Source organism: Pochonia chlamydosporia, chromosome 7 (genome assembly GCF_001653235.2).
Source record: "Pochonia chlamydosporia 170 chromosome 7, whole genome shotgun sequence".
Taxonomy (NCBI): domain Eukaryota; kingdom Fungi; phylum Ascomycota; class Sordariomycetes; order Hypocreales; family Clavicipitaceae; genus Pochonia; species Pochonia chlamydosporia.
In genome coordinates this window covers 2066959-2091601 of record NC_035796.1, presented here as the reverse complement: position 1 = coordinate 2091601, position 24643 = coordinate 2066959, and the positions used below count along the sequence as shown (strand labels likewise).

General features: G+C 50.5%; 9 protein-coding genes across 9 annotated transcripts; 5 read left to right on the top strand and 4 right to left on the bottom strand.

Moving 5' to 3' along the window:
- Window positions 1–1252: 1252 nt before the first annotated feature.
- Window positions 1253–2724, top strand: VFPPC_09552 (hypothetical protein; the record flags this gene model as incomplete). The annotated part of the gene is made up of 4 exons (XM_018288071.1): window positions 1253–1309; window positions 1365–1506; window positions 1569–2241; window positions 2298–2724. 4 exons carry the CDS (start codon window positions 1253–1255, stop codon window positions 2722–2724), a joined length of 1299 nt encoding a protein of 432 aa, XP_018139460.1.
- Window positions 2725–2999: 275 nt separating this feature from the next.
- On the bottom strand, window positions 3000–4308 carry VFPPC_09553 (RNA polymerase Rpb1 repeat domain-containing protein; the record flags this gene model as incomplete). Its single annotated transcript, XM_018288072.2, has 2 exons — window positions 3000–3092; window positions 3145–4308. 2 exons carry the CDS (start codon window positions 4306–4308, stop codon window positions 3000–3002), a joined length of 1257 nt encoding a protein of 418 aa, XP_018139461.2.
- A 1424-nt stretch (window positions 4309–5732) lies between these two features.
- Window positions 5733–6638, bottom strand: VFPPC_16550 (calcium/proton exchanger; the record flags this gene model as incomplete). Its single annotated transcript, XM_018294303.2, has 1 exon — window positions 5733–6638. One exon carries the CDS (start codon window positions 6636–6638, stop codon window positions 5733–5735), a length of 906 nt encoding a protein of 301 aa, XP_018139462.2.
- Window positions 6639–9059: 2421 nt separating this feature from the next.
- VFPPC_09554 (hypothetical protein) lies at window positions 9060–10625 on the top strand (the record flags this gene model as incomplete). The annotated part of the gene is made up of 2 exons (XM_018288073.1): window positions 9060–10076; window positions 10140–10625. 2 exons carry the CDS (start codon window positions 9060–9062, stop codon window positions 10623–10625), a joined length of 1503 nt encoding a protein of 500 aa, XP_018139463.1.
- A 413-nt stretch (window positions 10626–11038) lies between these two features.
- On the top strand, window positions 11039–13472 carry VFPPC_09555 (vacuolar fusion protein CCZ1; the record flags this gene model as incomplete). Its single annotated transcript, XM_018288074.1, has 2 exons — window positions 11039–11392; window positions 11445–13472. 2 exons carry the CDS (start codon window positions 11039–11041, stop codon window positions 13470–13472), a joined length of 2382 nt encoding a protein of 793 aa, XP_018139464.1.
- Window positions 13473–14165: 693 nt separating this feature from the next.
- VFPPC_14621 (riboflavin aldehyde-forming enzyme) lies at window positions 14166–14975 on the bottom strand (the record flags this gene model as incomplete). Its single annotated transcript, XM_018292389.1, has 1 exon — window positions 14166–14975. One exon carries the CDS (start codon window positions 14973–14975, stop codon window positions 14166–14168), a length of 810 nt encoding a protein of 269 aa, XP_018139465.1.
- Window positions 14976–17680: 2705 nt separating this feature from the next.
- On the bottom strand, window positions 17681–18823 carry VFPPC_09556 (Nicotinamide N-methyltransferase; the record flags this gene model as incomplete). The annotated part of the gene is made up of 3 exons (XM_018288075.1): window positions 17681–18140; window positions 18296–18463; window positions 18582–18823. 3 exons carry the CDS (start codon window positions 18821–18823, stop codon window positions 17681–17683), a joined length of 870 nt encoding a protein of 289 aa, XP_018139466.1.
- Window positions 18824–20763: 1940 nt separating this feature from the next.
- VFPPC_16551 (hypothetical protein) lies at window positions 20764–20970 on the top strand (the record flags this gene model as incomplete). Its single annotated transcript, XM_018294304.1, has 1 exon — window positions 20764–20970. The coding sequence occupies one exon, from the start codon at window positions 20764–20766 to the stop codon at window positions 20968–20970; it is 207 nt and encodes a 68-aa protein (XP_018139467.1).
- A 937-nt stretch (window positions 20971–21907) lies between these two features.
- VFPPC_09557 (Cadherin-like protein) lies at window positions 21908–24565 on the top strand (the record flags this gene model as incomplete). The annotated part of the gene is made up of 1 exon (XM_018288076.1): window positions 21908–24565. One exon carries the CDS (start codon window positions 21908–21910, stop codon window positions 24563–24565), a length of 2658 nt encoding a protein of 885 aa, XP_018139469.1.
- Between the last annotated feature and the right edge of the window lie 78 nt (window positions 24566–24643).

Below are 24643 nucleotides of genomic sequence, written 5' to 3'. Positions count from 1 at the left end.
GTAGTGCACCAAACAAGCGTTTGGCTTGTAACACCATTGGCATCCCAGTGGTGCTGATCTATTCCCTGCGTAGTTGGCAAATCTATTGTCTTGCCTGTATACCAAATGCGCCTGTAAACCGTCTACTGTAACACAACAGATTTCACTGCAACTAAAACAGGGACCGCGGTGGGGGTCAGAACAGGAGAGGACGAAAAAAGCCCGCTTTCCTCGTTGAATTACGGGTTTGTTAGTTGCATGTAGGACTACTAAATTGGAGTCTTAGATGCTGTGTTGGGGTGGAGGTAACTGCTGGTTCTAGTTCTAGTTAATCCCTGGCATGGATTCCATCTTGGGAGACAAAAGTTGGAGTATAGCATACACCGAGTAATCTATAATACCAGGCTCTGGTTTGATTGAGGTACATGGTAGCAATGAGCCATTGCCGACTCTGTTCAGCTCTTGCGACAAACAAAGTCAAAACATCTGCTCGTTCTAGACCAGAAGCAACCATCGACAAGTCCTGTTCTGATCCGCGGATCTACAGTGGCATGTCAAAGTACTTTACCAATAAATGTTATTCTAATGCAACATACTATATATTTACATGCAATAATATGTTATGGGTGCCTGTGGTGAGCAGCCACGGAGTGTACCTCGTTTAATCAAGATCTTAACCAAGTAACATATAGCTTTTAAACGAGATTAGGTGTGCAGCCAACGCTTCCTGACCCAGATATGTCGCTCCGCGTTTCAGTCGCGAGAGTTACCATTTTGGACCAAGCTCGGTCAAGCAAGGTCGGAAAGGAGGGGTATTGCAGCGCTTTGAGACATCTACATGGCTTGGTTAGTAGACCGCGGGGAAAAAGGTCCAATAGCAGGGGCTTGATCCTTCGAACCATTGGGTCGCAGAAACTGGTTCTTGCCGCTCTGGGATGTTGATGATCTGCCGCCAGTGAAGGTAGTGCCCGAGCCGGAGCTGATGAATTTGAAGGAAGTCTTGAGAGAGGGTATACCTGAGTCCCCAATAAGTCGCAACTGACATTAAGAGCAGATGTGAGATGTTGGGGGGCCGAAGGCATGGTGTTATGTAATTTGTAGTTGAAGCTATTCATAAGATGGCCGACCTAGTCTTGTCGTAGTCGGGAGTGCAATTGCTTTCAAGTTTCATTTTCCTTTGCGAGTATGCCTGGTTACTACAATAGTTTTTAGTGGTGATATGCGGTTTGCAAACATATTCTCCCTTTTAACTTGCGGCGTGTTGCCACTGGTAATGGCGGTTTATACACCAGCGACTTGGCCAGTTCCACCCGACATTCCAACATGCGCAGTGAGTATTCTACCATCTAATGATATAATTATGTGCAAGCTAAGAAGTGAATAAGATTGACTGCCTTGATTTGACTACGCCTCAGTCAATATGTGATAAAGGCTTCTTGAGCCCAGATTGCCTATGCAACGACCGTCTCTTTATCGAACTCATGGTATCCTGCGTACCGAAAAGCTGTACAATAAAAGAAGCTCTCCGTAAGTCTCTCTCGAAATAGCAAACAAACTCAAAATCTTCATTTCACTAACACCCAACCCAGTCTCTGCCAATATCAGCCAAACCATCTGCGACTTTCCCCAGCGCTCAAAAACCGAACAGTACAAACACATATCCATGGCCTTGGCCGCAGTAACAACAGCCTTTGTCGTACAAAGATTTGCGTACAAAATATACGCCAAAGTAGGCCTACATCTAGACGACTTGTTCATCCTACTCACCGTCTTGATCGGTATCCCCTGCACAGTCATAAACACGCACAAGCTGACAGAAAATGGAATTGGCCGCGACGTGTGGACAATAACGCCTGACCAGAGAACAAAGTTTAATGTTTATATTTTCATCGCGGAGACTCTGTACTTTGCTGCGGTGTCGTTATTCAAGCTCGCCATGTTGTCGTTCTACCTGCGTGTCTTTTCGGGCAAGTGGACTCGAAGACTCGTATGGGTAACCATTGCGGTCGACTTTTTACTCGGGGTTGTGTATGTACTTTTATCGGTGCTTCAGTGCCAACCTATAAGTTACTTTTGGCATCGGTGGGACGGAGAGCACACTGGGAAGTGTTTGGATAGAGACGCCATTGTGCAGTCGAATGCGGCGGTTAGCCTAGCTCTTGACTTTTGGATGCTGGCTTTGCCGCTGTGGAAGCTGAGAAATCTAAAGTTGGACTGGAAGAACAAACTGGGTGTTGGGTTGATGTTCTTTGTGGGCACCTTGTAAGTTTGTGTCTTTCCATTCAGCCTGTGACATGTATGCTAACAATTTGCCACAGTGTTAGTGTCGGGAGTATTATTCGCCTCAAAGCTGTCATCAGATTTCGATCCGACACTCTCAACCCGACGAGAGACGTATATGACCTTGCGGTATGGTCTGCTGTTGAAATCAACATTGGTCTGATATGCGTTTGTCTGCCTTCGCTCAGACAGCTGCTTGTTAAACAATTGCCGCCATTGTTGGCATCGACACGGCGCAGGTATACTAGGCAGAGCAGCTCGGCTCAACTGAACCAGCATTGGAATGTTCTTCCTTCCCCAGAGATGATGAAACCGTTGCCTGCGGTGCCGCGTGAGGAACGGAATGGGTTTGCGTTTTTACGTCCGGTGTACATGACCAGGAATGGGGAACTGCAGCTAGTTGTTACTGATCATGCTGAGACGAGGAGTTCGACATCAGAGGAGGGGAGGACGTCAAGGGAGTGATGTGAATGCAAGCAATCAATACATGACGGAAGGATACGGAGGTATCCTGACGTTGAAGTTTAATCCATGTTAGGCGCATCTCTCTTACAGTGACATATGGTAATTTTGCGAAATGAGTAGATGTTTAAAGCACAATAAACCATGAATCATTATCATTAAGAGCATTAACAGCATTACGCTAACTATACACAAGAATCATGGTAAAACGCCGAAACATCCCAAACTCCAAGTCGTGTACTCACCTCTGCTACAGTTAACGCCTATCCCAGAGAAACTTAAGGGAATTGAAACCCCGGCTGTACGCAATAAGGACTGCCGTTGGCCTTGTTAAACTTGCATACCTGTCCAGGGGCACAATTTCCGGCATGCTGATTAAAACAGTCAGTACTTGAAACAACAGATACGATATTATAAACTTACCACCCACTGTCCTGACGCATCACAAGCTTTCCAGCCTTCCGGCTTAGACTCACAAGCATACGACCCAGGCTGACATTTTCCACCTTTGCCTTCCGGCGACCAAGATCTCATTGGGCTCGCTGGGGCAGACGATCCCTTTGACGAAACAGCAGCCTCGGTAGGCCGCTGTTGCATACCGTGCCATGTCATGGTGGAGTTTGCGGTGTCATTGGCCATGGTAGGAGGCTCAGGCTTGGATTTGAGAATGCCTGGTTTGGCTCCTGATGCTTTCCCTTTTGCTGATTCTGGTGAACTTGTCGTATCTGAGGAGTTGCTCGACGAGCCTGGTGGTGAAGTAGTAGCTGATGTATCCGCAGAGTCTGAAGAGTCTGAAGATTCTGCAGAACCTGAAGAATCTGTAGACTCCGTACTCTCTGAAGCATCTGAAGAACTTGAAGAATCCGTAGTGTCTGATGAATCCGAAGAATCACCAGAGTCCGGAACAGAGCCACACTTCCCCGTCGGCGGCGCCGTATTCTTCGAATCCATATCAACATCCGGCCCCGGCTCCGGAAACATCAAATCCTTCCCTTCCACAGTCCCACACCCATTACCGACATTCGCAACAAACATCTCCGGCCGACTCTTTATCGAGTGCGTACTACCCCTCTTCTTCTTACCTTCACTGTCTTTCACCGTGATAGCTGCACAGTTCATGTACATCTCCCGATTTCCAAGTTGGTTGAACCAGCTCCATGCGAAGAGTACATCACCAGCAGGTGTATCAGACGGCAGCGTAAACTCATACTTGGAGTCGCCCATCACAGGACAGTTTCCAATATACGAGTGAATAACTTTCCATGACTTGCCGTTGTCAAAAGACAGGGACGCTTGACAACTACCCCCGTTGTGTGGCGCGCCTCCGGATATTTTCATGCTGTAGGACTGGCCGGGTGTCCATTCTGCAACGGGTTGAGCTTGAGATGTGCCGAGGACATCGAGGTGTCCTTTGCAGGGATAGTTGCTGCCGTCGGCGTTGAGGGGCGATGTCATGTCATAGTCTGCGCTGCTGGTGTATTTGTTGTATTGGGAGAGCAAAGGGGGCGGATCGACCATTTGCATGTGTGCGGTTGTGAGGGATGATAGGGAGAGGACCGAGAAAACGGTCTGTGAGAGTGTCTTCATTGTGAGTGAGATTCGACTTTGAGGAGTTGGGTATACAACGTTCAAGACGGGAGTTGTTAGTCAAGAATGGGATGTTTGAACTGGCACATGTAAAGACTTGGCAATGTCTAGTTATATCCTTTATTTCAGCCTCGTCTTTTCCACAAATCAAAAAGTCATTACAGCTATACAAGGGAACTCGTCATTCCATGAGGAGGATGATAGCGGATCAGGTCCCATGAAGTTCGCCTCGATCAGGAGTTCAGCAACCCTGTCTCACAGACTTTGGACCTAAAAGAACCACAACGTCGCGGATTGTTTGTGACAGCCCCCTGATTTAACTCAGCCACAAGGATATTTTTACTTTAATTGGCATATTTTGGTTCATTTGTGTGGCTCTCCGACAGCCCGAGAGTCGTGTGGGCTGGGAGTTGGAATGCTTCGGCGCCAGGGAATGTCTTACCTTGGCGGCGGCCACCACTGGCTGGTATGCACTACCAACTCGACGACTTGTATGGGCTACGCTGTATGTCATTGTCCCTTTGTAGGAATGGTGCGTAGAACAAGATAGTCGGGCCTATGAATAGGTGCTTGGGCGGCGGGGGATGCATCGCAACCTCCGCTCGCACAATGAGCGGCTCCATTACAATGCACACATTTCTCATGCTTTTGCTTCACAATGATTGACTTCTTGTTTGGATAAAAGCAAAGAATTAAACGTAGCAAGTTTTGATTGATGATGACCCCAAGTTTCGCTCGCATATGAGTGTTGGATACGGTAGGTTTTGCTTCAATGACTCGCAGGTCGAGTAAAGGACCTTGCCGTGTTAAACTGGCTTGTAGGAGCAGCAGCTTACCCAACAATTCTTCTACGCAAATTCATTGTAAGTGCTACTCAGATTTATTGCACGATTTCACTTTTGTAACTTCGAATTGCGTGGCGCGAAATCTTGATCAGCACGGCCAGGGTAAGTTGGTATGGTATTGGGTTTCTTAGCTTAGCTAGGCATTGGCGGTCAATTTCTCTACTGGTTGTGATTTTGATGGGGGTTTCGCTATAACCACGAAAGTAAACTCTGTTTAAACCCGTAAGCAAGGTAATAAAACAATGCTTAAAGAGATTGTTTTGTGTACTAAGCACAGAGATCTCAAATCGCATGTATTATTATCAACTTTGATATGACGCGTTTCCAGTCCATCGCCACCACAAATATAACTGCCTCGATAGCAGGATGAGATGAGCAAAATCGTATTTGAAGGCACTTCATTTCCAAACCCCAGGCAGCAAAACTTCTTCAAAAAACGCCCCTCTCAAGGAGCCGCTACGTCGTCCTTTGTAGCGAAGTAAGCCGCAATCGCGATGAGACACCAATCTGCCAAGAGAAGAATTCCATGTATCCTAAAGCTGTTAGCCCGAAGCCCTGCTTTTTCAAGGTGCCAAATTCTTACCAATGAAATCTTCCATCTATCATCAGCACATTTAGTAGAAGCACTGCGACGAAGAGGCTCACAACCTCGAACCCGTCAAAGACCAAGGTCACCTCGCTTAATTGCCATATCCAAGCGATAACAACAATGCAAGGCATCACGAATAATGCAGTTTGGATGCTCTTTCCAACCGTTTGCGTCACTGTCTGGCTCAAGTGGCCCTTGTATGCTAACATGAAAGGGGCGTAGTCGCAATTTGCCAACGGGAAGATAATGAGACCTATAAATGCTTTTGTCAGGTTGAGTGATTTGTTAACCGTTTCTAGGCTTTCTACTGCATATTCGATGTTGAAGTATAGGAGTGCCGTGCCAGATGCGAGGAGCAAGATTGCAGTAATAGGATGAAGATGAGGATCAATGTCTTGATTTTTTGAGTTGTCTTGTTTCTTTGATTCAGGTGGTGCCTCTTGTTTGATTTTTTTGTTATGACTGACAGGACGAACAGCTGGGGGTTTTCCTTCCCCGTCTGATTCCCCGTCTGATTCCCCGTCTGATTCCCCGTCTGATTCCCCGTCTGATTCCCCGTCTGATCCCTCGTCGAATGCTCCGTAACTTGTCCACTGCTCACAAATCACGAAGCACAAATAAACTACGATTAGGACGATAGATACTCCTCTAGACTGTCTGAGGAGGTCTCTTCCCTTCGATTGTTGTAATAGTTTTGCCGCAGTGGGAATAAGCAGACTGGTTGCAGAAAGAAATAGCAAACTGCTAGCCAGGTGTGCTGCAGTTCGGTTGAGATTTTGATAGTGACGGCAACAACCTGCAATAATACTGACCCCTAGTAAAAACAAGATGTTCGCCAGTATTCCGCCAGTAATGGATGTCTGTAAGACTGTGTACTCATGTTTCCGAAGCAACATAATGCAGGATATGAATTGAATTAGGTTACTAATGAGTTAGTCTGAATTCCGTATTGCCTTTGGACTAGCACTTACCCGACTGATATAGACATCCAATCTGCCAGCAGCGTCGGAGTTCGCAACCCAATTTCCGTCATGGCCAAGTTTCCGAGAAAGTTGGCAGGGATAGTGCTCAGAAAATTAAGCACAAAGCTTGCGACGGACGGGCCTTTAGTGTAGTGTATAACGATTGCCACGGGGCATAAAAATAGAAATATATTAATATGCAAATGTGTTTGGAGGATGAACCTAAGTTGGCCTTGGACTGTGAAAGGTTTGGAAGGCACTATCTTCCAGAAATACCTGAAGACCTGGGTCTTTTTCTGTTTTATAACGTTGGATTTCGGATTGCTACTGGTCTCCTCGGTACTGTCAAGGGAGTGTTCAGTAACTTCGACTCCAGTCTTTTCTTCCTGTTCGCGATCGTCCGGGGAAATAGACTGGACGGTTTCTCGACCGGACATAGACGTTCCTAACAGACTTGTCTCGACGCTGGCCTCGGGTTGTCCTTGTTGATTCTCCTCATCACCTTGAGCCTCTTTCCGACCCGAGCCAAAAGCCAGAGCCGGCCTGATTCGCTTATCAATCAAATCTCTAGCGACACTTGACAGCTCAATTCTTGTTGACAGGGCAATTGCCTCCCGTTGGGTTTGAAAATGGTCGACTATTGAAACATTCCTTGTTAGCTGTGAAGCAGCGAGCGCGAGGAGATAACTGACAAGACATCTTGGCAAGTGAATCCTGGCAGTGAAATGCAGTTGAACTAAATCAGGTATCTGGTCAGAAAACCAGGTCGCAGATGAAGCAACTCCTCTGGGCCAATTTCGTCAAGGGCAATTGCCAAATGTTGAGCCATAAGCTCCGTCCCTGCTGCCGCATGAACTCTCGATGTAATTCTTGTCTATTTATAAGCCTTAATACTCTGGACTCTAGGTACAATCTTGCCTTCTCATCTCCCCCGCACCAAAGACCCTCAATTACAGTAACAGAGCCTCATGTACTGCAAGTTGCCAATATCTTTCACACCGTTGGGTAACACAACTTCAAGTCCGAAGGTGTTGGCTGTACTCTTTCTCATTTCGAGTTGCCACGAAAGCCTTCTCACCATGAGTGTGACGTGCACACGACATGACGGGAATATTCCGTTGGCTGGTCGTCTGCAGTCGGGTGCCTTTTGCTACAACAAACGGGCCGAGGTGAGACAGAGTGGTCGTGCTCTCAGTCACCAGCCTGCTTACTCCTCTGTCTGTGAGTGGTGATGTGCGATTATTCAGGTTCTATTTGGAGACTTTATTTCTAATGAAAGCAGGGCACGACGCCACAGTCAATGTGATTGGCTGTTGCTGCCTGGCCTGCTGTTGCGTCACTGCAGCCTTGTGTTTATGAAGGCATCGCCAGTTCACCACCAATTCGGCGACCATGGAAGTGTACAATGCTCAGCCACAAAGTCCTAGTATTGTACACTTTTCTTAGTGTAAATTGTGTACTTTTGTATTCTGGGCTTTTGTGGAAAAGAGAATTGAGGTTAACCTCGGTCGCGCAAAGGTGAAGTTGATAAACGGATGGGTGGTGGCTGTGATGTTGACAGGACTTGACAGGACTTGACTCCTCAAGCAGTCGAAGCCTCATTTGAACCAACTGCCGACGTTGTCAGACACCAGGCTGACCACACAGAGACATCACAGGCTTCGTATCACCCTGCCTTTTTGAGCGGAATCGTGTCTGCACTCTGCAGGGTCAACTGGTGTGGTGGCGCCCGATGGTTCTCTTGCCAGCCCCAAAGTTCCAAGTTCCTGATTTCCGATTCCCAACATTTGAACCTTCAGCCCCGTCAGAGACGCAACAGACCAGCCAAACTGCCACCACAACCAGACATCTCCAACTCGCTGGCTGAATTGAATTGACTTTCTATTGATTCATAATATCAGGCTAGTAGCTTCAAAGCCCCGCACTTCATCCCCAGGATGGATGGACCAGACATGGGCAATGTCAAGTGCGGCTCTTCCCGTTTCCCCAACTGGCGCCTTTTGAACTCAGCCGCCCTCAGCTGACGATCATTCCGACCAAACTCGACAATATTGGTTGCAACCCTGCAACATGTAGGCGCCGCCTGCGAGCTGCCTACGACCTGCCTACCGAGTCCTGCACCTTAGCCTAACCTTCATGTTTCTCACCAGAGATATTTTAAGCTGCTGATCCCTCCGGGGGTTGCAACCTCTCGGCCGTGCTTGGCTGGCCATCTTTCCGCGTCGACCAAACCAGACATCTACTCGAGCTGTAGTTTCACCAATTCTTTGACGCTTTGAGCAGCAACTGCGCTGCGCCTCCCTCCCGCAGCCGTATTATTTGGACTTCCCCTTCCTGCAGCACTGCTGTGTCACCATGGAAGACGTCTTCCGCAACCTGAGCACCCTGGACTACTGGGGACGAGGCTATGGGACAGAAACCTCCTTTCAAGCCACTGAACTCTGGTTGAACGACACGACCGGCAAGGTGACCACGGTGACCAAGAAAATCGACCCGATTAATGTGGATGGCTGGATCAAAGAAGAGACATCAGGCTCCGGGGACCATGCGCAAACCCTAATCGTGCGACTGGTTTGGATTGACGTCGATCTCCAGGATAAGATTATCAAGCAATCAGAACGAACTGCCAAGTCCATCATCAATACCTTTGGGCTGGACCTCGCCTACAGTTATGCGCGCAGTTGCGTCGCCGGTGCCACAACCTTTCCCGTCAGAGCTTACCGCGAGGACGCACAAATACAACCCTTTTGCTTCTGCTACCCGCCGAAAATAGCAACCGTCTGGGCACAGAGACAGCCAAAAGATGGCAAGCCGGGCCGGAAGCTCACACAGGCCATATGCTTTGTCCAGGAAGAAGAGAAGAGCGCGCTGCAAAAGGCGCTTCTCGGAAATTGGACGCTTGACATCTACCGCAACCCTGTGTTCCCTTCGCTTTTATTGGCTCTTGTGATTGGGGTGCAGATTGACGTTACCACCCTGACCATCAAGAATGATATTCGGCGCGTGGAGAAGCGCACTGGCTATCATAACTTTGCGAGCCGGCATGGCGAGGTGCGCTCCGAGGGTGAGCTGGAGGAGTTGCTGGCCAAGACGAGTGGGAGTGCGTCTAAGCTGGCGAGCACGTCGAGAAAGTCACAGGTGCTGGAAAGACTGCTCAGTTTTATGGACAAGACGCTTGATACATCCATCACTAGCTTCCAGGAACAACTTCGAGATGCTACTCCCAAACATCCGGCGCCGGAAGGCATCAAGGAGGAGTTGCATGGGTATTCCGTGTTGAAACACCACGTCTCGGTTCTCCAGGAAAGACAAGGAATGCAAGTCACGGATATAGAGTACACTCTTAAGCGAGTACAAGTCCAAAGTGATGCGGTAAGACTGCCAAGCCCTTCCGAAGCCGTGTGAAAGTGACAACCTTCTAACAAGCCCCTGCAGCTGTTCAACATTATCCAACAAAATCACGCCAACTTCAATCTTGAGCTCTCCCAATCAACCGAGCAAATCGCCTACTTTAGCTACCGCGATGCTGCCTCCATGAAAACACTTGCCGTTGTGACCATGTTCTTCCTCCCGGGTAGTTTTATTTCGGCCCTCTTCTCTACAAATTGCTTTGAATGGGCAGCCGTGGATTTGAAGTCGAGTTCCATAGGCGTGAAGGCTACTCCTCAGATGAGTCTGTACTGGGCGATAACTATACCCTTGACCGTCCTGACATTTTCCCTGTACTTTTTGTGGTTGGCGTTTCAGAAACGAGAGCGTGATAACATGGTTAAAGATCAAAAGAGACAGAAGGCCATGGGTGATTTGCGACTTGAACGGTCAATGACACCGAAGAGTTTGGAAGAGGCGGAGGATAGGAAGTTGGCTAGACGGAGGATGACGATTTTAGAAAAGAGAGGCTCGACGTTTGATGTAGTGTGATGTGTGAGGTTTGTCGTTGGTGATGTGTGGCGCTAAGATTGAGTCACTAGACTTCCGGGAGAACAGCGTGCAATTGGTAATTAATTATACATTATTAGCTAGAAATAACTTGTATCTATCTACACACATAGAAAATATCGCATTTCTTGGTACAACTTGTGCATGGCGGCGTCGATCATGACAATCCCAAACCATGACGCAACTGCCCCTCCACGATCCAGATGCCTCAACCGCCGCACTCCATATCGAACATCGACCCTTCATCTCCAACACCCCACCTACAACATCAACGTCGTACAATGTCGACCATCGACAGACATCTCTTTATAGTCGCCTCACTAAACCATGTATCCGCGTAGACCATCCTAAGTGTCCTCGAAGCCTCTCTGCCTCACCATCACCAGCCCCTCATCATGACGTCCGCCGCACCAGCAGCAGCATCAGGCTCCATGGTCCCAGCACAGCTCGGCTTCCTCGCCATATTCAACCCCTCCCTCGGCAACACAGACGACACGATCGACGACCAAATCGTCTACTATGCATCCGACACCACGCAGAGCAAGGGCAAGAGGCGACGACGCACGCGACGACCCACGGATGCCATCTCGCAGGAGGAGCGGCACGAGCGTCTCCGTCAGATTGGTCTCGCGCAGGGCATGATCAACTTTAGTCGAGGATTTGCAGATGGCGCCTCACTGGATTCTGTGGACACCGAGAAATCAAGGGTCATTACTCACGAGTTAGAGCCTGGCTGGTGGATTCTCGCTGTAAGCACCATCTCACTGAGTTTCTCACTGAGCTAAACTGACAGACCGGTAGAGCATCAACTTCACAAAGGTGCCTCTTCCGCCGCGCCTGGCCACCAAGTCCACGGAACCGCAGGAGGATAAGTATGAATACTCGAGCAGAGAATTAAAGCCCTCTGCCCTTCTGTTACGGGATTTACTACGCGCACATAGCATCTTCCTCCTTCATCACGACACATCGCTCAGTGCGCTGTTCGTGCGCAGCAAACGGACCAAGTTTGTTGCCGTCCTCAGCCGGTACTGGGACCTATTTCTCTCCACGTGGAATGTAATGCTTCACGGGAATCCGGTGCGCAATATCTTCGGGGGTATCAATATTGCCGCGTCGGGAGAGCTCGGTGTAGGTGTGGGTGAGGAGGATAGGGGCAGCGGCGAGCGCGAGGTCTTGGAGGGCTTGGTCGGCAGGATAGAAGGCCTGGTTGACCTTGTTGTATCCAAGTTTGGCGCCGAGGAACCAGAGGATGAGGCGAAGACGCATAGGGACCGGGTGGATGCACAGCTCTGGTTGGGAAGCGGCGAGGAGCCGGCTGCTGAGGATGGAGCGATATTCTTGGGTGCCGGGGCGCTGAGTCGCAAGTCGGTGAGGGATGTGACGCATTGGATGGAGGACTTGTATCAGTGGGGGGATCATGCGTATGGCGTCATTGATTCTCCTACGTCTACGAGGGGGAAGAGAGCGCGGAAGGGGCACAAGTCTGTGGATGAGACGAGGGTCACCGCTAAGGAAGATACTCCGACAAAGACAGACAAGATGGATCAGAAACAGGCGGAAGAGGCTCCAGTTGAGACAGAGACACAGAAGGAGACGGAAGCACAGAATCAGAAGAGCACCGAGGAACAGGGCCAAAATCAAAGTGAAGCGCAGTCACTCCCATCAGAACCACCCATCCCGACGATCGACACCTCAACACCATCCACCGCCCCCAAAGACCCTGAAGATGGCAAACTCGACAAAATGCTCAGCTACATGAAGTTAGGCTACGGCTCATACTGGACTCTCCCCGGCACAAACACCACCACGCCAACCACACAATCCGGCACGCACACCCCATCCGATGCCGTCTCCAAACCCCAACCCAAAGACACAACACCAGCGGCAGCATCACGACCCAAGCTCCTCGCGCGCTCGTCATCAGAACCCCACGGCCACTACCTCATCGGCCTCAAGGGATCCATCTCCGAGCCCCCCTCCGACAGCGACTCATCCACCTCATCCACACACAACTCACGCACCCTCCTCCGCACCATCAACATCGAACTCGACTCCAAACTGTCCACACAACCCTCCACAACCATCATCAAGGACTTCGCCCACCCGGCCAGCCCCTTAACCCAATCCCAAGTAGCGGGCAACTTCCTCCCCGGCTACACAACCCACGATCTGAACAAGTCCGAAAAACTGCGAGTAGTCGTCTACGTCAACCGTCCCTTCATATTCACATTCCTCTTCAAACTACACACCGACTCCCTCGCCTGGGACGCACTCTACCGCTCGCTGCACTACCAACTCGCACCGTTGAAGAAGCCCCTCCTCTCATCTACGAAGTACCGTCCCGAGCAGGACGCACGCACGATATACAACCTCGTCTGGGACCCGAACCACCTGTCCATACACTCCACCATCCCCAACATCCCCGAGTCATCCACCTCAGATACATGGTCCCGCGCAGACGCAGTAAACACCCACCTACACTTACTGAATATCCACACCGCAACAAGATCAAAAACAGACGTCGAGCGAACGCACAAAACAAACAGAGGATGGTGGATTGTGTGGACGCGCCTCCTCGAACGAGCAGCTCATGATATGAGTGAGCATCCCCCGTCCCCAGGATCAGATAGCTCACACGAGCATGACAAGCAGGAGGATAAAATGGTTGTCAGCAAGGAAATCTTTCTCATTAGAAGGGCCAGTGACCACGCTGGTCTGAGGAGCTTATCGACAGGGGACGGGGGCGGTGCAGACGTCGCAAGTAAATTAGTGCAGGGGATTGGGGTCGACACCCGGAGATATGTGGAGGAACTGTTGAGCTTTCTGTGAACCCGAACCATCATGGGGTCATGGGTGTGTCAGGTTTTATGATGGGTCTGTGAAATTGACAGCTGCATAGCCTCACGGGGAGTTTTGCTATTTTTGACGTTATTGAACGGGTGTCTGAAATTGGGAAATTCGACGCTTCATGCATGGCGTTTGTGCGGTTATGGGCGCAGCGTGGCATCTGGCAGATTACGGAGTACTCTATGCAACATCCAGGGCGATAATTACGGGAATAATTCACCTCATCTCTTAATTCTTGGCATTGGCCGTTTGATACATACTTGCATTTGTTCATTGATCTATCCAGCGACTGACTGCAGCAGGGGGCAGCGTCTAATCCAAAAGCAGGTAATATATACAATGAATGTTAAATTGAAAAAAGCACCATATCAATGCGCCTTTGACTGCACGTTGTTTTTCGTGCTGGCTTAAAGAACAGAGGACCTGTCTGTCTTTTTTGGCCGGATATCTGATGTCAATTTTGTCTTTTTATCTTTCCCATATCCCATTTCCATATAGCGCCGGATATTGAAATCCAACAAGTAATAAAGAGGATCCAAACCCAAAAATCATAAGGTCATGATGCTATTGCGAGAAAAAGGTTCACAATGGCATCTTTGAAAGTCCCAAGAGCTGCACCGTGCACAGCACAGGTGGGGAGCAACTGCTACCCTCGCGATGCTTGAGCCGAGTAACTTAGTTGAAAGACCAGGTAATCTTCTCACGGCCACCACCCAAGCCACCAAAGAGGTCCTTGAATACCTTCTCACTCACGTCAATGGCGTCGGTCTCGCAGCCCATGCACTTGTCCTTGACGGTGGCGGTAGCAGTCTTGCCGTTGGCGTAGATGGTGATGGACTTGCCGCACATGGGGTTGCCGTTGGACTGAGTGCCCATCTTGAGGTGAGAAAGGGCAACAATGTTCTCGCTGTTGTCCTTGCCGCTGTCGTCTTCGCCACAAGCACCCATGCCGACGGTGTAGTAGGTGATATCACCACTGAACGAACCGGAACCGGAGCCGGAGCCGGAGCCGCCTCCATTGCCGCCCTTGGGAGTAGAGGAAGTCTGGGGCTTGGGGGCGGGAGGAGGAGGAGGAGCAGCATAAACCGAAGTGGTGGTAGGAGCAGGAGGGGGAGGAGGAGGAGCAACGTAGACAGAGGTAGAGGTCGTGGGAGCCGGTGGAGGAGGAGGAGGAGGAGCAACCTGAGAGGTAGGCTTGGTCTTGGGCTCTTCAGCAACAGCTGAGGGAGTCTCATAAAAGTTGCCCTGAGCCTTGCTGGAGGGAGTGGGAGTAGCTTCCTGTCCAGGAGTGATCCAGACGGTGGTGGTCTCGTCAATCACCTCAGTGACGTAGGCAATCTCGGTTTTCCACGTGGTAACGGTGACCTGGGCGCGAGGGATGTTGACGTTGTTGCGGAGGACATGGTGGTGCTGGTGGTTTCCATGGTGAGGCTGAGCAGCAGCAGTAGCGACAAAGCTGGCGCATGCGACGGTTGAGTACTTCATGATTGCGACTGTAGTTGGAACGACGTTTGTCGATATACAATAAGAGTCTGTTTGCTGGAGGCGCAAGAAGGGCTGATTTGGCCGTTGTTTGAACTTGGTTTAAGGAATGCGAAACCTAGTTTGTTGATTGTTTGATTGGGTGCAGTGTTGTATACTGATTTGGAGCAGCAGCAATGACTGTGGTCGAACAGGTTATGCCGAAGCGAAGGAGTGAAGTCGAGGGAGTCCTGCTCGTGGTGAAAGCAAATAAACTAAAGACCGCTGGTCTTTTGATGAAGGAGAGTCTGGTGATGAGTGAGAAGCAGAAGAAGAAGAGGAAAGAGAGGAGCATGTGAGGATGGGCCAAGGAGGGTAGAAAAACAAGAAAGCGACTAGTGAAGCAGGAGGGCGGGAGAGCGGGAGAGCCTGCCAGGGTACTCCGTACACACTTCGTGAACCATGGCCGCGTGGTTTTTTTTGGGCGCAACCTGGTTGGGGGTACCGAGCAGTGCTCGGAACATGGGGGAGTACTTTGTACCTGAGCTGAAGTTCAAGGCTTCCAAATGTTCCTGTTTGAACAGGGCAGTTTCCCTCGAGGTTTCTGCACCAAAGTAAAAAAAGCCTCGTTTGTGGACTAGGCATGGACCAGCATGGATGCCACTGGCAGGGGCGGAATGTGTTATGGAGGCAGGAGCATGTCAGGGCAGGCACGATTGGCCCCCTGTCCCAAGCAACACAGGCAATACTCCATGCTGGCGGCGGAGAGCATGACTTGTACTGTATTGCACGGAGTAATACTTACTGCACACTCAACACCAGACTCCATCTAAGTACATGTAAACACTTGACTGGCAAACTAAATAATACACGGCAGGAAGGGGGGAGGGGGAAAGCTTGACGACACAAAGATTCATTGGAGCTTGGCGATTCAAGCAGCGCCACGTTGGGCCTGGCTCCATCGAACATGTCGTTTGTCACTGGTGCAAAGCGCTGGTGAACGTGCCACACAGCAAGAGCGGTCGAGTGAATGCTGTGTTCTGCTCCTGCCCTCCGAACAACTCGAGAATGAGGCGTCAAGTCTGACCAGACTGCTGTTGCCCCTGGCCTGGCTGGCAACTGGGAAACGACCAAGGACCTGCAGGCCGGTTCACCAGCCGGAGCCACCCACCCGCACCATTTGCTTCCTCGCCAGGTCGTCCTGAATCGCGGTCTCTTATTGGTCAGTAGGAGGGGCAGCGCAACGCCAACGCACCTGCCGGCCCACCATCTGCAAGGTCTGCTCAGGTACCCGACCAATCGACCGTGGCAGGTGCCTGAGGGCGAGGGCCTCCAAGGGCAAACAAACCACGATTCGGACAAAATCTTGGCCACGGCGACAGGGATCCATCTTGAAACTTTTGCGTGGATTTTGCAGCTCTGTCTGCATTCGACTTGACCCGTCCCGAGCAAACTCTGACAGCATCCATCCACACCACATCCGCGCCCACCAGACCATTGACCTTTTGCCATTTCTGAGGTGAGGTGTGGTCAGAGTTTTCGTCTGTTTCTTTGTACATGCTTCGTACAGCAAGTACTGTTCCGCGGCCCGTGTTTGTCTTATCACCTAACACTTTGACCTCGACAATTTGCTTGGTCTTGCTTTTCAACGTTGACCCCCGACGTTGACCAGCCCACTTGGCTCCCGAACGTTGGCAACGGTTGTCAAATTTTCTCTGTCGCTAGGCCTGGACCAGTGGACCGGTCAAAGTTAGAATGGAGAAACTGTACCGGCGCGCGAGATCTCTCCGCGATTCGTGGAACTTGATCGCAATTGTCGCCCTCTAGTGCTGCGACTTGTCTGGCCATACAGGACTGTACGGCGTCTTCAGTCTTTGCTTCAAATTCGCAAAGTCATCTCTAGAAATTCAATTTTCCGTCACACCATCACTTCCGGCATGCAGAAATGCGTCGATTGTTCAAGTGCCTTGCACTACCGACTGTGCGTTCCGCGCGCCTCCCCTAGTCATGCAATACTCTGCACCGAGGCCCACCAACCCAAGTCAACATGGCCCAAGAAGAGCTCGCCAGTCGGGACTCGGGACGATCAAGTATTGACTGCTGCACAATGTGCTCCAACGGATGCAACCACTTTGCATGCCGTAAGGCCGGCCAAAGATGCACCACTCGCCGATAAGTCTCTTGGCTTACTGAAGCGGCGCACAAACATCATTGACCGGTCCTTTAGCCTGATGATGGCGATAGACGCATAAAGGTACAAAGCAACGACGCATACAAAGCACTGTGCGGAACGCTTTCCCCTCCATTTTCCGTCCCGTTATCCGCGGGCAAACCACCGCAGGTTGGTCAAGGCGTGGTCTGGATGGATGGATAGATGGATCACGGCTTTGTGTGAGAAGAAGCTAAGAAATGTCGTGATCCACCACACATTCACGCTTCGATGGAGACATGGCGGTTTGCTTTGGCACTGTGCTGTACAACATGGAGATGGTTGTGGTTGGACTGAGTCCAAGACGAAACACGCACAACGCCGTCGTGGTTCGTTTTGGTGCAATCTACACCACGCACTCGAGCCGCCGCATACATGGGATGGAATCTTGACGACACTTTGACGACGGTGATTATGTGATGAGTTCATTGACACTGTGCCGTCGCTCGCTTATTCCTACCCATATAATCTCGTTTCAAGGCGTTAACTTAAGTACTGTAAGTACAGTACGGAGCATGCATCAACTCTGTTGTATTCCGTTCCTGTTGCAACAGGCGCTGGTGTCACCATGGTTCACACCATTTACACCATTCATGCCGTTGATACCATTCACACCATTCACGTCCCGCCTGGCAGGAGATGTGCCTACACTGTATGCATCGCCTCCAACTGCTGGCTGCTTTTTAGCGCTCGGTCGTTTTTTGAAAGAAAAGAGAAACAAGGACTGCCGCTGAAACACTGGGCGATCCTCGTCGAATAGCTCCTCCACCAGAAACGCCTTCTTGGCCAATTTGACAAATTGCATATCGGCTCGTCTGCGCTTCTTGAAGCAAAAGTATACTATGGCCTCCTCGTTCAGAGTGAAAAGGTCTTTGAGTGTCTGCATGAGCAGTGGAAAGGCTGGTTCAAAGTATACGCACTCTGCCGCGAGTATCACATTTGGTTTTTGAGCTACAACCTCTTCCGGAAGTGGTTCTCCCCTACAGCAGGACCACGCAAAACCCAAGTTAGCAGGCGAAATTGGAAGCCATGAGTCTGTCAAGCAGTATGAAGCACAATGAGGCGCATTTAACTCTCCAAGAGGCAGAGGCAATCGCGCAAAATAATACACAGGAAGAGAGGGGAAAGGACGTACCAGTTAAGTACAAGTGCATTAGCTCTTGTATCGACCTTGTTGAGCCGAATATTTGTCTGCATGAGCTGCAACATCTCATCCTGGTCGGTCAGTAACAAGCGGTTGTCACCGCCACAGCCCAGCGCCACAGCAAGACCAACGAGTCCGCCGCCAGCACCAAGCTCCAGTCTGTCAAGGTGAAAGATTGCAAATCAGCATAGTCTCTCTGAATGCTTTCTTGTTTCACTGATTCATGTGTCGAATCTGGTCAAGAATAAGGAGAAGGGAGCGAGCCACGTTCACTTACATTCTGGCATCCTGCATCTCCTTCCTGTGATACCGCAGTATGTGCTTTCCGAGAACCAGCCCTGCTGGCCACGTTTGGCCGCCGCATCCTGTCCTCACATCCTCATGATAGGCGAGCGGCTCTGGGAGTTGGCCGTCAAAATTAATGCATGCGTCTCCGGACTGCTTCAAGTTTGGCAGAGGTGTGAGGTCTTCACTGACTGCCACCGGGTCTAGCGGCGGTGAAGGTGATCGGCTCAACATGGTCAGACACGTCAGACACGTCAGAATGTGATGTGTTGGTTCGTTTCTTTTGTGCTGGGGGTTGTTTTGCGTTGAGTTTTTTTTTTTTGGCCGTTGTTTCTTCTCACAATCACAGCGTGCTTCAAAACATGCATCCAAAAGTTTCACTTTGACACAGGCTGGGGCAAGGATCCTGGTGCTGGCCGGCTTCTAAAAGAAAATAACAGAAACTGAAAAGGGAGAGTTGAACAGGGAATATTCGAGGTAGGAAGTAGCAACCCACGAACAACGATTATTTTCCTCGAGTCTCGCATATTGTCAAAGCCTGCCTCTGTTTGTGCACCGCCGGCTGTGGTCCAACTTTTTTGCCAAATGGACTGCGGTCCAGACCCTCAAGCTCGACCCTCATTATGTTCGTGAGCAGTCAATACTATTATTTATCAATGCGCACTTGCCTTATCACTATCCCGAAGACCCTGGACAATTCCGCGCTTTTCCTCATTGGGAGCGGAGTAGATGGGAGCCCACAATTATTCAAAGAGCAGGAAGACAATCTATTGTCTGGAGCTGTGCAGTACGCATTGCACTTCGGTGTACTGTATCAATGGATGAATGTCTAAACCTTCTTGACTTCCGTGACCGTGTTTCCGCCGTAGACCCTCAGCTGGCATAGACACACACACATATATATATCCTCGATGTTCCACGAAGGATCACTGATCTTTGTGGTGTTCGATACCGAAGTCAAACGTGGTGGCAATACTTCGTACTCTACTCCGTACATTGAGAAGTAAAACTGTCACCGCCCTTTGTCACAGCCAGATCTGTTCGCCCTGGAGCTGATGGCCGCGCAGACGTTGATGAAGGTTCAAGACCAGGATGCCTACATCTTTCACATGAAGATCTTCAGAGGTCTTTCGGTATCAAGGACATGGACATAACGAAATCAGTATGAAGATGAGGCAATCGCGGCACCAAAAACTGGGCAATCCCTGGAGCCGTGGACCGTCCGGTGGACGATGGCTCTTGCGCTACAAGTCTCAAACTGGACGGTAGTAATACTCTCTAAGGCCATGATTTAAATCCTCTGTGATATACTACCGTCTAGGAGTCTCTTCGGTCCGGTATCCAGTTCGTCGGCTTTGTCGCCCGCCAGCACAGGCACAAGTACTTGCGAGGGGGACCTATAACTTCGTCCAACTTTCTCCAGATCATGGATGTCCATGCACCGTTTCCTTCAGCGTTTACGGAGGCAGCGGAACATCGCTTCCACCGTTCTACTTCCGCCCATTACCTGACGTAGCTCCAGTCTAGGATCTACGCCATTCTATTCATTGTTTCAGGTTTTACAATCAGTGCGGGCTTTGCCAATCTCCTCGCATGTAATCCATCTCCATACTGTGGGAGCATCACGGCTTCCAGACAGGACAATGCAGACGCGAATATACCTTACCAAAAGCATCACCCTACTTTTTACACCCTTTATGTCATTACCAATGCCAGTTCTGAAGTAATTGTATTCTGTATCCGCTCTCGATATTATATGGGGTGCAAATTCACTGGAAACAGAGGCTCGGTCTGCGATTCATCTTCTTGTTGGAGTCCTGGAAAGCATATCCTACGGCTAGGCCTCATACCAGACACGCGAACGAGACTGGCAAAGATGTGGCTGAGGAAACAAAAGATGCCGTTTCATTGTCTTGAACCAGAATTTACCAGATCGAGGATAGATTGTGGCGCCTGGAGAATGTTCAACAAGACAAAACCTCGACGTACCCCGGGAGCTTCTCCCTTGTTTCTTCCTTTTTCCCAGCCCACCAAGCCACAGTAGAGTTTGAAAGCTGTGATGTCAACTCGAAAGATTCGACGCGGCTGCTTCAGACCTTAGGGCGTCGCGTATCTCTAGCTCAAGAAGAAGGATTTCGCTGGACTTGGCGGGCACGAGGAGCCAACCTTTGCCGATGCCCCGTGGTGAAGTTTGGCATGGTAAGGTAGTTATGACCAGAATCAAGCTTCTTTCTGCGTCATCATCTTGCTTCCGACAACCAATCTCTGAGTCTCATGATGCAATCACAGCAGAGAATGCCACAAAACATTTTGACAATGCGCGTGCGAGTCAATTTACGCGCCAGCAGGCGTGTTTAATGGCGGCGGGGGTCTGGTTTTAGATGTTGAAATCTTTGGGTGAAATTCAATATCAATTGAACCACACAGATGAAAATTCCACACACAAAGCTTCGACATGCTAATTTATTGGAAATTGAATTTTCTACACCAGTGCTAACTGTTAGCGTTTTTTTGTTTTCCTTTCGCCTTTTTCTCTCTCCTGTTGCTTGAGCCGAGTTGATTCCAGTGCCGTGGCCAGGGAGATCAGCTACTTCTCCCTTGCTGCTCGAACAGCCTCCATCCTGCATCTTGCATCGTACCTTTGCTGCAGCTACATGCAACTTGGGCTTTTTGCCAGACTTGCATGCGAACAAAAAGAAAACGGTTCCTTTTCCCACAGCCATCTTTCTCAATCTGGAAACATGGTCAACCATATTCAGCAGGCTGGGTCCTGTACTGAGCCTGTTTGGCGTTGGTGTTCAACCGTTGTCTCACAATCCGTCAATCCACGACCCCCAGCCACGATGAGCCAAAACCTCTGGAATGTCGCATCCCACTATTCCCAGCCCTCGCATCTACAACCTTGACCTCGATGCCGATGATGCCTATGCCTCTCCCGTGCATCCACCCCGGTACAGATTCTGGTTCCAAGACACGCGCCTCTGGTCGCAATGGACATGTGCGCTTCGCCTATGGTCCTTCCAAGCCGGTACAATGACCCAACGACTGGACTGTGTGAGGAATGAAGGGGGGAATATTTCTGGCCCAAGACCCAAGAGTCTTGAAGATGGCTGTCCCAAGATGACGGGAGTCTCTCTTCGTCTTGTCTTGTCTGTCTTTCCCTCTCTTCCCCCTCACTTTCGTTGAATCCTTTTCCCTTCCTTCTTTGGTCTTGTATTTCCACGTATGGCTTCGTGATCCTCTACTCGTCAGCTTTTCACGATACAGCGCCTCTTTTGGCGCCAAAGGAAATATCGTGTCTTGTCGTGTCGTGTCGTGATGCCTTCACTGCTGGCGGTTGTGGCATTACTGCCCCTCTCGCAGCTTGTGAGTAGCGAGCCTACGATATCATTCCCTTTCAACGCGCAGCTACCGCTTGCTGCCCGTATCGATCAGTTCTTTTCCTATTCTTTTGCGCAATATACTTTTCAGTCCGACTCGAAAATTTCCTACTCACTTGGCGATCATCCCAGTTGGCTGTCTATCGAGAGTGGAGGCAGGCGCTTATACGGAACACCAAAAGATGGAGATGTTCCGGCGGGAGACGTCGTTGGCCAGACGGTAGACATTATTGCCACGGATAACACGGGTTCGACGACTATGAATGCGACTGTGGTGGTTTCCAGGCAGCCGGCTCCCAAAGTTCAGATACCTCTGGAAGATCAAATCAAGAATTTTGGCAAATTCTCCGCCCCTTCGTCTATTTTGTCGTATCCGTCGACAAACTTCAAGTTTTCCTTTGACAAGAATACCTTTGGGAAGTCTGGGTTGAATTACTACGCCGTTTCTGGAGACAGCAGTCCGCTGCCGGCATGGGTCAAGTTTGACGCGCAGTCGTTGACCTTTAGTGGACGAACACCCCCCTTTGAGTCCTTGATTCAGCCGCCGCAGACATTTGATCTCAGCTTGGTTGCTTCCGATATCGTTGGCTTCTCGGCCTCGTCGCTCAAGTTTTCCGTCGTGGTTGGAAGCCACAAGCTGACGACTGACCAGCCAATTATCACACTCAATGCCACTCGAGGCACGGCAGTCAACTACAATGGCTTGGAGAATGGCATCAAGCTTGACGGGAAGCAGATCGCGCCGGGTGATCTAACCGTGACCACCAAGAATTTACCCACTTGGCTGTCCTACGATGACAAGACGGGGAGGCTCCAAGGTACGCCTAAAGATGGCGACCATGCGGCCAATTTCACAATCACCTACAAGGATAGCTTTTCCGACAATTTGGACGTCTCGGTGGTGGTAAATGTGGCCACTGGCCTCTTTGAGGCGACTTTTGAAGACATGAAGGTCCGGCCAGGTGGTAAATTCGACCTGGATATGACCAAGTACTTTAAAGACCCTAGCGACATTACCGTCAAGGTATCAACCAGCCCAGGCGAGGACTGGCTCAAAGTCAACGGCCTCAAGCTGTCGGGTGACGTGCCGAAGACATCAAAGGGCGACTTCAAGTTGATCATTGACGCGGCGTCCAAGAGTTCCGACCTCAGTGAGAAGGAGGTTGTCAACGTGACTTTTCTTGCGCTTGATGGAACAACGACCACTGTAACTTCCCCTTCCTCTACGACCACTACAACTGCCACGGCCACAAACACCGGGGAGGTCATCCCTGACGACGACCAGACGCAACCAGGTCGTCTGAGCACAGGGGAGATCCTCCTGGCTACTATTATCCCAGTGATATTTGTGGCAATACTGCTGATGGTGTTGGTATGCTACTTCCGTCGTCGACGGGCTGGAAAGTCATATCTGGGGAGTAAATATCGTTCCAAAATCTCACACCCCGTTCTCAGCACCCTACGAGTCAATGGATCCGATCCCTCAATGCGAGAGGCCGCTCGAATGGGGGCATTTGTGCACACAGAAACCCAAGTATTCAAACCTGCCAAGGCAGCCTTTCCAGATGGACATTCGCCCATATCATCTCAGAGGCGGAGCTCCGAAACCTTGGCTGGATTGTCAGAGTCTGAGATGCCCCAAAGCATGATGGTAGACGCTGCTCGAACAACAACCATCCGCAGCGTCAGCAACGTCGCAAGCGAAGACGGAAGACAGTCCTGGGTTACCATCGAAGGAGGCCACGGCGGTGTCGCCCCGAGCGACAGATCATCACGCAGTCAACAATCCGACGTGACATACCCAGAGTCAACGCGCCAAATCTTCCCCGGCACCGACTACGCACCAAGACGGGATCCAGGACTGGAAATCACTCTCCCTACTCTAGACGAGCTACCCAGCCTACAGCCAACTCCCCTCCTAGCATACAACCCACCCAGGACACCACTCTCCCAGCACAGCACCGGCAACCACTCAGCAATAACATCCAGCTCAGCCGCTCTGCCCGCCCAAGACGACCACTACACCACCGCCCCCATGACAATGACCAAGTGGCCCACCGGGTCTACAACCAAGGTCGACGCCTCGGAACCAAACTGGGTGACGCTCGCGGAAAGCGAAGCAGGAGAAAGCATATCCTCGCTGCGCAGACCCGACGCCGCGGCCGTCAGACCATCCAGACCGTGGCACGAAGCCACTGACTCAGCAGACGGCGGCAAGAGTTTCACAACAGATATATCCTTTGGATCATCCGAGAACTGGCGCCTAATAGGTCGGCACAGCCCAACCAAGACGGAGCGCTCGTACAAAGAGCTCGTCGACGAGATCCCCTTCCACCCCTCACGGCCGGGGACCGCCCGCGACGGCGCTCAACCCGGCGAGAGGGCACCACCCAGCCCGGAGCTGGTATCCCCTATTCAGTGGGACGAGGTGCCCTCGCCGCTGGCCTCGGGACGGCTGGGTCCGTCGGTGAGTATATTATCCAAGATGAGTGCCGACAGAACGCAAATGTCTGGCGGGAGAGGCCACGACGACGACACGTGGATGAGGGACCATTCTGGCAAGATGTCCGACGGAAGCTTCAAGGTGTTTTTATAGACGGTGGAACAATCTTTTGCATGATACCAGCTGTACGCTTACGCATAGTTTACTTATCTAGTATAACATATAAAACGT